This window comes from Rhinolophus sinicus, chromosome 16, assembly GCF_057876585.1.
Source record: "Rhinolophus sinicus isolate RSI-liver-muscle chromosome 16, RSI-T2T, whole genome shotgun sequence".
NCBI classification, from domain to species: Eukaryota; Metazoa; Chordata; class Mammalia; order Chiroptera; family Rhinolophidae; genus Rhinolophus; species Rhinolophus sinicus.
Window position 1 is genome coordinate 3,440,444 of NC_142516.1, and position 14,988 is coordinate 3,455,431.

Below are 14,988 nucleotides of genomic sequence, written 5' to 3' on the forward strand. Positions count from 1 at the left end.
ATTTACCTAGTGAGTGTGATCAGGAAGGCTTTTTTCCATTGAGACCTGAGGACTGAGGAAACCCAGTCCAAGATGAGGGAGCAGCGTTTGCTAAGGCTCCGGGGTACACGAGAAGGAACCCAGAGAGAGAAGGCTGGTCTGGGAAGCACAAAGGGACGGAGGGGAGCAGGCCCTGGACTGACTGAGTCAGGGGCATGGTCCCTCCAGCGGCCTCCCCAGCAGTTCTACACGGCCCCTCCCTCATGCCTGTGCTCATGGGACGCAAGCAGCTGCCAGCCGGGGCAGGTGCTAGGTCCCAAGTTGAAGGTATATTAGTGAGGTGCAGTGATGAGGCCCCATAGTGACCGGGTCCTGGGCCACCTGAGCTCGGGGTCATGGGTGCCCCTGCAGGTGTTAACCACCTGGGTGTCTGCCCTGTGCCCACAGAACATGCTGGAGCAACTACTGATCCACCGGCCCGAGGAGCCCATCCCGTTCATGATTGATTACTTACAGCGAAACAACGATAATGGTGAGCGCGGGGGGGGGGGGGGGGGGGGGGGGGGGGGGGGCGCCCCCTTCTCCTGGGAACAGCTGTGACCCACTCTGCCCTCCTGTGTCTGAAAGGGTGTAGAACAGGGTGGGCAGGGGTTTTGACAACTTGGGGTGGTGGTTAATTGAAAAATGCCTTAATTTCTTATTAGCACAGCTAATAAAAATTCTCTTGCCAAGTTATGAAAATGGAAACCTCAGAATGGCCCAGGAATCAATTATTAATGCTTTCGCACGTCCCATCTGATGTTGCCTGTTGGGTTTGAGCTCTGTGATCACTCCACTTGTCAGGTGTAAATTTGGTTTCTGGTCTACCTAGACAGGCAGCGTTTGGATTTTCCTGATGGTCTCATTATCAGTGCCCGTTAATGAGTTCCAGAGCTCCCCACATCTTGGCCCGAGTGCAGGTCAGCCGGACCCAAAGCCAGAGCCCAAAACCAGGGAGTGGGGAGAAGTGGCTCCCTTCCACGGGATTTGCCACGTGGCGGAGGGTCATCGCATCCCAGGAGCTGCCAGGAGAACTGGGCTCTCGGAGCTTTGATGTTTCTTTCATTGGAGCACTAACCACTTTGAAGGAGCTACCAGGCACCAGTGAAATGAGCGCTTGGTGCAGCTGAGAGGGATGGAGAGCTGACATGCCAGTGGTGGGGCTCAGAAGCCCGAGATGAGAAAGGACACTAAGTAGTTTAAAAAATCAGTGAGAGAGAGGAGAGCTCCCTCCCCCCCAGGGGAGCCCTGCTGCACCTGGCCTTTTCTGGGAGCTCTGCCTGCAGCCCCCATGCAGGGTCAGGCTTGGTGCAGAGCGTGGAGGAGCCATTTCACAGTTTCACAGACCTCCGCAAGGTGGTCCAAAGAGAGCCCCAGCAGTGCCTTTTTCTGAGCCTCTAGTTGGCCAGAATTGAGAATGGACATTGATTGTGAGCCCGTAAGCCCCAGTGGGCACAGAGCCGTGACCCCAGGGGTCCCAGGAGGACACCTTCTCAAGCCATCACCCTGCCTTTCTGCTTCTTGCTGTGATTCACTTTGCCCCACAAAGGCCCTTTTAAGAGGCCTGCAGTCTCTGGTTCATGCGGGTAGGAGGGTCTCCTGTTCTGCAGGGTGGGTGTTAAGTCACCTTCCTTTCTTCCTGGCGGGCCTGCTGCACACGGCACTACTTACTCCCTACCTCCCACCCCACCCCCCCAGCCTCCCAAACCCCCTGCCCTGGGGCTCTGCTGTGTGAGGGCTGCTGGGAGCATTTCCGCCCATGTTCAACTTGTGAACATGGAAAGAAATGGTGAGAGGGCTCTGCATTCTTGGCCTCGGTTTCCTCATTCATAAAATGGGCATGTTTGGTTACCAGACAGACTGAGATGGAGGTGACGAAGCTCTGGCATGGTCCCTGGTGACTGGTCGGCGACAGCCACGGGAAGGATGCCTCAGACACGAGTGGGCTGTGGAAATGGCAGGGCCCCGACACTCACTCAGAGCTTCAGGTGGGGCGATGTCAGAGCTTCCACCTGGGAAAAGCTTAATGCGATCTTTTGAAATTAAAATTGCACTTGACAAAAATATAACTTTGAACCCCAAGTAGCGTTGTGATGGCACCTCACTGCTGGTTTGAAACATCTTGATTAGGGGTGTATGTGCTTTGTGTTCACCTTGAACCTCGGAGCTTAGCCAGTCTGCCTGGCTGGAAATTCAAGAGCCTAGTATCTGAGACCAGTTCCAGCTTTATGTTTTGATCTTGCTCCTCTGTGTGCAGATATCATTTTCAGTGTCAAACTATCCACTTCACCAGAGTGTTTCAATTCAAACCTCATTTTTCTGCTTTGGACGCAGTGCGGCCGCCTCCACGCGCCCTTCACTACCTCCCGCCACCCTCCTCAGCGCCCCATTCACTCACGGGTCTCATGGCTTTCCAAAGCTGCCCTCCATGGAGCCTTGGCCCCTTTCTCCACGTTACCCCACTCTGCTGCTCTCAAGTTGGCTGAAGCATCTGGACCTGATTGGGTCAGCTCCAGCTGGGGCCGGCCTCCTACTCGTCCTCTTGGATAGAGGAGGCGAGGTGTGGGCCACATGCTCTGTCACGGAGCAGAGTCATTGGGGTGCTGATCTGTCCCCACACTCTCAGGCCTTTGGCTGAGAGCTTTTATGGACGTTGGAGCATCTTGGCCCTTTGGCTCAAGCCCCACTTAAGTGAAAAGAACAGAGGGATATCTGTGGGTTTCTTCCCCGTGCCCCACCCTCCACCTACAAGTGAAGCAAAAACGAGAAGGTGGAGGGGAGGCAGCGGAGAGGACCACACTTTTGTGATTTTTCTAGGAGTGGGGGCAAGCTGGAAACGGTTTAGCCCAACCCCCATGTGTTCTAGAAGTCGGACAGCAAGCACGGAGAGGTCCCCTGTCACTCAGCGAGCATTTCCCCTGCCCTGGGTTAGATTGTCACACCTCTGTCGAGTCACGCAGTGGCCTTTGTTACCTGAAGCCAGCTCTCGACCCTCTGCTTCCTGGGCATGGGTGTTGGGTGGTCCGGGCTTCACAGCGACAGGCCCAGTGGCTGGTGCAGAGGGAGAGGGGTTCCAGACTCCTCCCGGTGAGCGAGCAAGCACACAGGGAACCAGGGGAGCCACCCGCACTTAGGCTGGCAGCCCCTTCACCGCGAGAAAAGCAGATTTAGTACAAAGTGAGCATTTACAGTAGCCCTGGGCAATATTAGAGCAGGCGACGCTGTGTATAATGGTATGTTTCGTTTTTTATCAAACGTTTGTCCAAGAAAGCTGTGTATTAGAACTCCAATACCTAAGGGTTTTCTTGTGAATTTTAAATCATGCTCCTAGTTAAACCTCAAAAGAATCTGTGGATGGAAAGGTTTTTTGATTTCCTTTGAAGTGGTTTGAAGAAGTTGATTACTCTTGGCAGTCAAGCAGCCTTTATGACACTGTTTATAAATAATTACTCATGAGCAGGGCTGGAGTTTCAAGGTGTTAGATTTTAAGAAACTGAAATTAAACACATAAATGTGTGCGAGAAATTGTGGGGGGAGGCCGTGGACGTTCCCCTTTTAAAGCATTTCCACAGCTGTGTACAATTTGGGTGCCACTTACAGGAGCCCGGAAGCGGGAGGGGTTCCCCAGTAGCCTTTGAACCCTGTCACTTGGTCAGGACGAATGTGTGACTTGGGTGTCATTCCCTGACCGCACTCGCAGAGGTGCGTCTCCCTTCTCCTTGGGTTCTGCAGGCCCTCAGCCCTGTTGGGTCCAGCCCAGGTTCTGAGGAACTTCGGTGGAGGCCTGTGTTTAGAGAGGTGGCCGGGAGATGGGCACACGAGCCAGACCCTGTCCCCCATTGCGCCCTCACTCTGGCTTTGGCAAACAGGCCTTCTTCTCATGTCTGAGTAAGCTGTTTGCTTCAGTGCACGAGGCCCTTCCGCCCTCGACCACCCTCCCTGCTGCTCGAACGCTACCCCTCCCCCAAACCTTCCAAGGCACCCCAGCTCCAAGCTTCCCTTATCATCTTAGCCAAACAAGTGTCCCCAAAGCCACCTCATTTCCAGACTCACCCTGTAAGCAGTATTTTCCACCTGCTGTGGCTTCTCTCATCCAGGTTGGGAGCCCGGAAGGCGCTGCCCCAGGTTCAAGGTCCTGCAGAGCATGGCCGGGAGTCGCTGCCCTGGCTCCCGGCCCAGCAGCTGAAATGCCTTCCCTGGACTTGTGTCCTGAGCTTCCCCGGCCAGGTGAGCCCAGACCCTGGACGTGGTCTGGGAGACGCTATCCCTGGCCACCCTGCAGAGCCTGGCTCCTAGTGACAGTGTTGGCATGACTGATGGCAGCCCCTAGCCCACATACGTGAGTGTCATTACAGCACCGGCTGCAGTGTCTGGTACCCAGTGCATCGGTGCTACGCCCCCTGCACCACTCGGTGGCCTTACTTGGGGCATTGTTCCCGGTGCGGTGGCCCCGGGCCTGGTTCCTGCCTGTGCAGGATTCTGTGAGCCACGCTGGCCTTTGAATAAACACCCCCCCCTCCACTCCACTCGGCTGCATCTGGTTCCTGCAAGATGTACCCAAGAATGCCAAGTGGCAGAGGGCATCTTTGTCTGGAGGTAGTAATGGTGGTGACAAAGGTGACAAAACCTCAGTGACCACAGAAAGGGAGGGGACAGCCGAGGAGGCCACTGCAGGTCCTGCTCTGTGCAGGGCTCCTTGCTGTACTGGCGGCTGGAAAGGAGGAGACTTGGTCACTGCCTCCAGGGAGCCTGCCGTCCATTCGGTCGGGCATAGTGCTCCCCCCGCCGCCCAGCTGCGGCACAAACCTTCCCAAGGCGGCCCGTAGGCAGCAGCCAGCCTCTGGGTCACGAGCTGGGAAGGAAGCCAGTGGGGCCGGGTGGGTGAGGCTGGTTTGGGGTGAGGAGGGCATTCTTGACGCGGAGATGACAGGTGCCAAGGTAGGAACATGGAAAACATCCTCAGGAGGGAAGAGGAAGCTCCAGGTCAGGGAGAGGATTGCTCAGGGCTTCCGGGTTGTGTTCGGGGTCCCCAGCGAGGCGAGGCTGTTCGCATGAGCAGGACACATCCCAGCCTGCTATGGAGGTCGTGCCCCTCCGGGTCCAAGAGGACAGAAAGGGACACGGAGCCCTTTGGCCAGAAGAAAACTGGAAGCTGAGGCCGCCACACTGAGGAGGGCAGGATGCAGCGCAGCCGAGCCTTGAGAGGAGAGGAGTGTGTGCAGACGTGTGCCGCGCTGGGGTGTCGCGCGTGTCCCGGCCGTTGGCCAGGTGGCAGGAGGTGCCCCTGGCCCACCCCGTCCTCGGCCTTCCGGCCCCCACGCTCCTGCCCGATTCACATCACCCTCCACAGGCGAGACGCAAGTTACCCACATTTCACACCTTGATGGGGCTGTGAAGCAGACTCACACGTGTTTAGAGATGTAGCAAACGACAGTGTCCTAAAGCAGTTAGTTGGGGACACGTCAAAATCAAGTAAAGCAGAAAGCCATGACCTGTGTCCCACGTCATTCGTGTTCCGGGGAGAGCAGTTCCGTCGTCGGAGGTGGGCACAGGACCACTGCTCCCTGTCGGGGCTCATCTAATGCATCACCTCGCGACGCGACTGTCACCAGGGCCTGTGGCCACCTTACTTTCCTCGGCAGCACGCAGCTCCATGCTGAGCACGGAAGAGGCGCTCAGTGAGTTGTGTGGAGTGAATCACTGAATTATCTTGAACTTTTCCTCCATGTGTTCCCTGAAAACCAGACGGAGCTGTGAATTTAAACGCAAGCAGTCTGGCTGGTCGTTACGTCGTGGCCCAAATGGACACTCTAGTTCCTTCTCAGAGTTCACTGCCAGGTCAGGTCTCTGCATGGATGGGTTCTTTCCCGGTGGCCTGGCAGGAATGGGCTCTGCTTGCAGACATTAGGGGCTCAGGGGGCTGGGCTCAGGGCCCTACATGGCCGTGGCTGTTCTGCACCCCTCCCCACCCCCGTAGTTAGGGGGAAGGGCGACACAATCAAGCTGGCCGTCAGCGCATCCCCTGTGCAGCTGCCACGTTCTGTTTCCTTTATTTTGACCCAAGTGCACACACCTCCCACGCTCTTCTTGAGATGCTGGTCTTTTCCAGCAGCCAGCACCCACTCAGTGGTCCGGTAGCCACTTCAAGAATTCTGCATGGCCAAAAGCCTGCCGGAGCCACGAGTCTCAGGGTGAAGCAAGCAGCCAGTGTTTCTATTTGCATCAAAATGCCCATATTTGAAAACAAAGACTTTCCTAGCTGGGGTTTTATAAATCTGGCCCATACACTGCCGGCTTTCCTCCATTATTTGCCTCCGTAAAATGATGGGGAAATACAATTTGCTAAATAAAAAGGCATAAATATATTTTAAAAAACCAAGCCTCGAAGGTCGATTTACATAAAATACAGCTTTATTTGAGAGCGTGTCCCTGAGACGAAGTCCCTGTTTAAAATGCTTTATGGTGTTTGAAATCTCAATTGTTCTTGATATTTATTAGTTTGGCAAACAAGTTACCATGTCCGTGTCCCCTCAGAGACAGAAAAATAAAGCAGCTCCGTGATCACTTACCTCTCTAAACACAGAGAATATGTTGTATGGCGAGAGCGTCTCTGAAGCACTGGGTTACAAACGACCGTGTCACTTGCAGAAAATGAAATCTGGGGAGGAAAGAAATGATGCACCCAGAGCAGCACAGACGTGGGAGGTTGCTTTGTCACATGGTGCAGTGACATTCAAATCTTTTCATTCCACAGTGCCGAAGATTGTGGTGTTAGGTCCACCTGCCGCGGGGAAAACAACTATCGTAAGTGCGTTGTATGCAGTGTTGTGATGCTGTCATCTGTCACAGGCTGCAGAGCTGGGATGAGACTGCACGTCCCTGAGTTCAGCACTGCTGAGCTTTGCTGATTCTCCTCTGGCTTCTTATTTTCTTATTGCAAGAGGCAGTAGGGTTCACGGTAGAAAACCTAGAAAATACTAAAAAAATAAAACCAAAACCACAAAACCCAGAAACGATAACTCTTCAACCCTCCAGAGATAAGCCTTATTTGAACATTTTGGGATCTACCTTGCGGGGGTTGCTCATGGCGACAGGGCTGTGTCTTTGAACAGCCTTGGTATTAACCTGAGGAGACAGCCCTGGAAGTCGGGGTGCTGGGTCAGACAGCGTACACGTGTCAAAGACCTTTGGTGTGGAATCTCCAGATATTGCTCTTCAAGTTTTAATTATGAACTAGTTCAGCCAATCAGAAAAGCATAGAAACGCCCAGATGTTACAGGAATCTATCATTTCGCCGTACTCGTTTTGGTGATCCGTTTTCCATTTGAAAGCCAACTTTAAAGACACCGTGAGCACGGCATCCCACCTCACCCCTTTTTTGTCTCTCCCTCCTTGGGGGAGACCCCTGTCCCTGAAGCCGGTGTGCTTCATCCCGGGGCGGTTTTAATCTTTAAGCTCCTTTTTCTGAAGTGCCCAAACCTTGTTAACACTTCAGTCATCTGAGATGGGACTCTTTGTGTCTTTTAAGAGCCGGGTACCCCTCCCTGGGTGACTGTCATTGCTGAGCCCTCGTCCCAGGCCTGGAGAATGGAGCAGGCTGTTTCCCTGATTAGCTGGCATTTTGCTTTATTCTGCAAAGGAATTAAGATGGCCGATCCTTGCACAAAATAACCTGCCTCTGCTGTGCGTCAGAGTTAGTGTCCCTCCCTGTTCTGTGCACCTGTCTGTCTGTCTTTCTATCCATCTGTCAGTCTCTCTCTGTAGTTTTTCTACTTTGATCTGCACGACCAGGCTGTCAGCTTTCACTCCTGTCTGCAGTCCTCCTGCCTGAACCACTGTTTTGCTATTAGAGTTGCTCTTTTACTGGGGCTCCCAGACCTGGCCAGCACGAGCGAGCGTTACCAGGGTGCTTTGGAAAACGCAGGTTCCTGACTCCCCACCAGGTTCACCTCATCAGTGTCCCCTGGGGAGGCTCAGGAAGCTGGTTGAACAGCTTCCGAGGGGATTCTGATGAGGGGATTCTGACGCTGGGAAGTAGGGTGGTAGCCTCTGCACCCCGACAGACAGGCTCAGGGAGCTGTGTAAAAGCAGAGTCGGGTTGCTCAGCGTGAGAGCTATCATTTGGTGAAGGACACTCTTGGACCACCTGTCTTCCTTCCTGGCTCTGGCTCTTCTCTGATCACAGGGTTGAATTCATGAAGCACTTGTGAGTCAGAGCAGAGACCGTCTTCTGTCAAGTCCCAACTCGGCCAAGGTCAGGGCCCGACAGCGCTTATCTGGTGTTGCAGCTTGTAGCTTGTCGCCTTTTGGTGAATTCGCTGTCCCTGCCCCTGACTGCTCTATGTGGACACGCAGAACCTAATGTCACAATAAAATGATACATAGTAGAGTCCCAACAAGGACCCTATAGGGCTCTTTCCTGATGGCGTCATCGACATGTCCCAGCTTGAGGAACAGAGAGAAGTAAGGTTTGTACCTGCCCGGGGACCTTCAGGGCCCTCGGAATCATCCTGACACCAAAATGGTCATCAACATAATCTTGGTATTAAGAACATTTTATGCATTGTTATTCCTTCAAGTTCATTATTCCCTTGTGTAAATAATAGTCATGAATTAACTAAATGCACAGTTGGCCAGAATAGGTCACCTCCCAACATTTAAGAGTGTGGTTGTGACCCATATGTAGGTCCTGGCCCTGCATTTCCTGTTAGAAGGCTTTCTTGCGTTAAAAACTCATTGTCCACAGAGCTTGGAACGGTATGCCCAGGACAGCTAAAGCAGCGCCCCTTTGTGGGTTTTCCAGCTCTGTTAGGAGCCAGTGGCTGGTTGAAGGGGAGAGAGCATGCAAGCAGAATTCCTAGGCTGAGGGTTACTTTATGGGTTTGTCTCCCTGGGTGGTCTTCCTCCTGCCAGAAATAATGATGCTTCCCTGTGGCCCGTCTGTTCTAGTAGAATATGGAAAGACCTAAGCATTATAATGGAGTTCGCTTAATTATAGCTTTCACTGAAATTTTCTTTTCCTCTTTTCTTTCTTCAGGCAATGTGGCTTTGCAAACATCTGAAAAGCAATCTTCTCACCATGGAGAACTTGATAGCAAAAAACTTTTCCTCTCTGGCTGCAGATGCCAGGAGGCATTATCAGAAAATGAAGGTAGGACTGGCCCTGGGGAGTGACAAGAGTTCCCAAGGCTCCCCCATCACCTGCCCCTCCCCCCGTTAATTTCCATTTCGTGTTGGATTAAATGAGAGCAAGTGCTGGGGTAACATGAGTTACAGGCAGGATGTGATGGAAGGAAGGAGAGAATTCTTAAGTAGGACGCATATATGCTGGTGGGTAGCGAGGTGTGGAGTTTTTGGTGGGAAAGGATCAGCAGTGGAGTGAGGAGGCCATTTTTGTACTGACCGAGGGGCCCAGGCTTGTTCCTTCTCTTCTTCTGGTCAAATCAGGTGGGCGTGGATGTGTGTGGGGGGTAAGGATGGGGGCGGGCAGGGGCTCCGTCCTACAGCTGATGCACCTGCTGGCCTGTGCCAGGACGTGAGAGCTGGGCTGGCCGGCAGCTGAAAGCGCGGGCATCCAGCGCTCTCCTGGGTGGAAAGATCCCACGCACACATGGCACCTCAGGGCTAGCACGTCAGGGCTGCCTGAGCACAGGGGCCACCTCCTGGGTCAGGCAGCCCCGCCCACGCTGTCCCTCTCACACACATCCCATAAGGACTGTTTCTAAAATCCCACCAACCCTGTATTTGAAAGACATTCTTTTATCAAAAGGGAAATATAGGGCTTCATCATGTTGCTTCTCTTTAATGCAAATAGAAACTTTAAAATGTTTCTTTAAAATCCCCATTGGAGCATAAGCAGGTGTCTTAGTTTTTTCAGGCTGCGTTCACAAAATACCACAGGCTGGGTGTCTTGCAAAGGACAAGTCCTATCTCTCAGTTCTGGAGGCTGGAGTCCCAGATCAGGGCGCCAGCAGATTCAACGTCTGCTGACGGTCGTCTTCTCCTGTGTGCTCACAGGGCAGAAAGCCGAGGGAGCTGTCTGGGGCCTCTTGTACGAGGGCACTGACCCCGTTCGGGGCTCCACCCTCTGACCTCATCACCTCCCGAAGACCCCACCTCCCAATACTGTCACCGTGAGGGTTAAGATTTCAACACATGGTTGGGCTGCAGGGGCCACAGACATTCAGGGCACAGCCACAGGGCTGGACCCTTAGGACATTCTTCACGTGACCCAGGCTGTGTCCTGTTTGTGAGGGGAGACAGGGGAGACAGCTGAGAGCAGTGAGGACCTTGTGTCTGCTGAGCCCTGAGTGTGTGCTGGGCGTTTTCTGGGCCTCCCTGCTCCCCTCCTCATCTCCCTACAAAGCCTGTGGAGGTGAAGGAATTGCCCAGGGCCAGGGCGGGGTTCGGGCCTGGGGACCCCCTAACTCGGCCCCAGCAGCCTCTGCAGGGCTGCGGGCTGCGCTGAGAGCCAGTGGCCCAGCTTCATCTGCGTTTCAATAGGCGAGGTCTTTACCACGTGGCTGTGTGGTCGCTCTTCCCCGTCACTGAACTTGGAAGGCGTTTCCAGGCCCCATGGGCCTCCGGTGAATGGTGGCTGGTGGGACAACTGTTGTGGCCAGCGCTTGGTTGCTCAGGGCAGAAGGGAGGATCAGAAGGGAGATACACTGGCTCCTGGGACCCGGACAGAGGAAGCACCACCTCGTGGGCTGTGGGCCAGGAATCGGGCAGCCGCCCTGGGCCTCTCTCCACCTCTCTGAGGCCACTGCGTCTTTCATCTCCATCCTCTCCATGGTTCCCTCTTCTGTCTTTCTAGGCCACTCATGACCACCATCCTGCTCCTGGGTTCAGACCACCCACAGAGGTAGCTCCAAGGCCCAATTCTCAGGAAAGGGGATCGGCTTTGGCCAGCTGGTCAGGTGTCCCCAGGCCCCGGACAGTTCTGGGAGGGCTGTGGACAGAGGGCTCGGCGAGGCCATGCAGCGCGGACATGGCTGGGAGGGCCCTGTGAGGTGAGCGGTTCTCGTGTTGCGGGTGTGACTGAGGCAGACCCCCAACCCGAGTTTACTGATTGCAGCAACTGGATAGAAGGGAAGGAGACCCCCACTCAGCAATGTCATCCAACCCCACAGGGAACCAATTCTAAAACTGTTTAATCCAGAGCACTTCCTGCCCCCATGTGGCCTGGCGGGGAACCATGGGGTGGGGGGCATGTGATGCCCCCTGCCCTACCCCTCCCAGTCCACAGTCCTGCAGGAGTCGGGGTGTGCGGTTATAGTTTGGGGGGACACCAGCTTTTGGTGGTGGGAATATGGTGTTAGAAAGAAGTGGATTATCTCATTTTGTGCAGAAGAAAAGCTTCTCAGGGTGCAGGAGGGAGGCAGGCTTATTTCTAGGATACAGATGCTTTTATTAGGTTTATGACATTCAACGGAGAGGTGGGAGTTTCAGGACATTCCTCCTGGGTTTCATTATGCTAATTATCAGCGTATTTCAGACCACATCGAAGTGTTTTCAAGGGTGTCTTGTTGGGGTTCTTTGCTGGGAAGCACGGGGGGGGGGGGGGGGGGGGTTGGGAGGGAAGATGAAAGGCCGGATGTCAGGACTGATGAAGGAGTGAAAGGGTCAGAGAACACAAATGGGTGCGAGTGGGGCCGCTGCGCGTGGCCTTGCCGCAGACGGCCGCCCGCCAGGCAGTCTCCTCATTAAGCGTCGTCTTTAAATCATCCACTGATTTGGGCCCCTTACAGTTCTCTGCAAGTAGCAGTAGCACCTTCAGATGCCTGATTTTCTCCTGTTAATCCTGGCTCCGTCCACCTATGCAGAAGCCTCTTAGGTTGCTGCTGTTAACCAACACGCCTCTGCTTCAGGCATTTCCAAACGGTTTCTGAAGTGCTTCCTAGTCACCTGCTGTTCGCCAAGTGCTCTCCAGCAGTGCCAGGGGAGAGCCAAAGACGAGCGCCTTCTCCTTGCCCCTGGGAACTTCTGGCCAGTGGGGAGACTGAGGGCGCCATAAAACTGAGCACAACCCAGGGTATGGGGCCAGGAAGCCTCAGGCCGCCGTGGCTTGACTGGTGATTCGTTTCTCAGGTGTTCCCTAAGCAGCTCCTGGGTCCCAGGCTGGCTCTGGGCTGGGAAGAGTGTACAGGTGACAGGATTTCGGGGCTCCGTGGAGCCATAACCACGGTCACACTAAGGAGAGTAGAAGGTTCCAGAATCAGGCAGAGGGCCACCAAACCCATGTGGGCAGGGACATGCCTGAGCATGCTGGGGGTCCAGGTGACCAGGGATTGGAAAGAGCTTTTTTTTTGTTTTTGACTGTTTACCCTAAACTATTGTAAAGCTATACATGCTCGGTGTTCCCCGTCAGCCACTCAAGGCAGTGGTGTGGGACAGGCCTTTTTGGAAGGTTTGGGGTAGTGGAGGTAATTACAGCCCAGGATGGTGACAGAGAAACCCGAGGATCAGACTCAAGCTCCTTGTAAAGTGGCCGTTCCCACCTTAGGGCCTCCCTTCCAGACCACTGCCCTCTGTGGGCCTGTCAGGGGCCTGGGGTGGGTGGGGGTGGGGGTAGGGGGGTCTGTGCGCTCCCTTCAAAGTCTTGTCTCCTCTCCCTCCTCTGATCTCCTGCCACCCCACCCGCTGCTGCCTCTCGGAACCTGGGAAGTTCCTCCCATGTATACCCTCCCTGACAACCCTGAGAAGCAGCAGAAACTTTGAAGTGAGAGCTGTCTTGAAAGCATTCTCTGATCACTTCTGACCTGAGCTCAAGTCCAAGCGCTGGGCTTCCTTCCCCACCAGGAGCCCCTTTGGGGGAAAGGGGTGGGAGTCGGAGACCAGGAGTCGCAGCGGTTCCCCTCAGACTCTGCTCTGGGTGGAAGCTCATACTGCAGATCACAATGCCTATGGCTCCTGAGCGAATGTCACCCAAAGGTGACCCAGGGAGCTTAGGGGCCCTGACAGTGGGGCCTGGGGATGGGACCACGCTGGCTCGTGTCATCCCGGTGAGGAAGCCAGTCTTGGAGAAGTTAAGTGAGGCGCCCCAGGTGGCAGAGCCAGGGTCTGAACCCGCAGCCCTGGATGCCTCTGCACTGCAGCAGACACCTCCGAGGCTCTGCCCCGGCCCAGACACTGGGGGCTGGCAGGACAAGAAAGGCCCATATTGGAGCCAACACAGCTGATTCTGCCCTTGACAGCAAGGAAGCAGGCTGGGTGTTCCATTGTCACCGAGCCCCTCACCGGGAGATGAGGGGCCAGGGGCCTGGGCTGGGCCTTCTCTGTAACCAGCAGGGGCTTCACTCGGCTCCATCAGTTTGTCCCTGGTTCTCCCCAAGAAACTAGGCTTTGGGGCTGGTGCGGGAGAGCATGGCAGAGCTCGGGAAGGAGGAAGCCAGATTCCTGCAAAGACAGTTTGGCAGGGCTCCGAGAAGCCTGCCCCCCCCTTCCCCCCTCCCAGACATGACACATCAAAGCTGGCATCAGGACAGCACCGTGGCAGGGGGCACCCAGAAGGGGTAGAGCTCAAAGTCACCGACCGGTCCCCCACTGTGCAGACTGCAGGGGGCGCTGTGCCCTATCTACCCAAACCCTTGTTCTCTGACTGGCTTGCACCCCCTACCCGTCTCCCCCCCAACCTGTTTGAATGCTGTCTCTTGAATAGGTCTTGTTAGGGAAGGGAAACAAATCTGGAGAAACTGGCCTCAGGGTGGAAACTGCCTCTGCCTGAAGTCGAGAGGGTCACGAGGGGTCAGGAAAGGCTAGGAGGGGGCGAGGAGGGTGGGGGCAAGGCTGCCCAACCCCTTCCCTTGGCAGCCTGGGAAAGTTTCCTGGGATCACTGGGAGGATATGGGCATGGGCAGAGAGACACCCTCCCTCCAGCAACCTCCCTCCGTGAGGTAGGGCCCTTGAGTGTTTTGAGTTTGCTAAGACAGTGATTCTCCTGGACCTGCAGCCTCACCTGAAAACTTGTTAGAAATGCAGATTCTCAGCTCCACCCCAGACCTGCTGAATCAGAAACTCTGGGATGGGGACAGTGATCTGTGCTCTAACAAGCTCTTTCAGGATGCACGTTCAAGTTGAGAACACCTGGCTTAAGCAAGAAATTAGAAAGGTGGGGGACAGGACAGGTGGAAGGACACAGGTGTCTTAGGAGATGCTGGAACCAGGGACTGTTGCTGGCTAGCCTCCTTGTCTCTCTGGCTTCTTTTCTCTACGTGTCATTCATTCATTCATTCATTCATTCATTCATTCATTCATTCATTCTCTCTTGCTCACTCTTGCTCTTGACTTTTGCTGTGCACTTAGTAGAAGCCATTGTAGCCCCATAACTTTCAAGTGGACACATTACAAGTCTGGTTCCCATCAGAGACTCCCCCTTCCTCATCCTCTCATTGTCTGCTGTCTTCCTCTTCTAATTGCGTATCCCTGGAAAGGCCGTTCTGGGGTTGAGAGACCGGGTTTCTCTCTCTCCCTTTATTCTGCTTCATTCTCTCACACTCCCCTCATGCCTGCACAGGGGCTGCTGCAGCTCCAGCTCTTACATCCTCTCAGCTTCGGATCCGGTGCAAAGCAAGGGTTCCTGTCCCTGGGCCTGCCTCTCACTGGCTGGGATTGGGTCATGGACAGCCTCTGAAGCAATCTCAGTGGCTAGGAGTGAGATATGCTGATCAGCTTGCACCAATCAGAGCCCTCCTCTGGGTCTGAGGGTGGGTTTGAACCTACGGAAATGATATCAGCGGAAGGGCAAGAGGGCAGCTCCTCAAAGGAACTTTGGGTCTGTGTTGCTAGAGGTGGGGGTGTATGGATGCTGGGCAGAAGATAAAAGCAAAAATTACAGCACTGTTGCTCATTTCTTCTGGCAAGTTGTGTGAGGCCTGGAGAGGTCAAGACTAGCCCAAGGTCACCGAACTGGCTAGAGCTGCAACGGTCATTCTGTAGCCACGAGTAAGAAAGGCTGTTCCATGAATCCCC

At 54.6% G+C, this 14,988-nt stretch overlaps 1 protein-coding gene across 5 annotated transcripts in view; it reads left to right on the top strand.

Annotated features, from left to right (window-relative positions):
* AK8 (adenylate kinase 8) overlaps nucleotides 1-14,988 on the top strand; it is a 113,356-nt gene that overhangs the window by 2,153 nt on the left and 96,215 nt on the right. For all 5 annotated transcript variants that reach the window (XM_088793597.1, XM_088793596.1, XM_088793595.1 and 2 more), the window contains exons 2-4: nucleotides 427-511; nucleotides 6,773-6,822; nucleotides 9,056-9,169. In XM_088793597.1, the coding sequence (XP_088649723.1) occupies nucleotides 427-511; nucleotides 6,773-6,822; nucleotides 9,056-9,169 (249 nt within the window). The remainder of the gene's footprint in view (nucleotides 1-426; nucleotides 512-6,772; nucleotides 6,823-9,055; nucleotides 9,170-14,988) is intronic.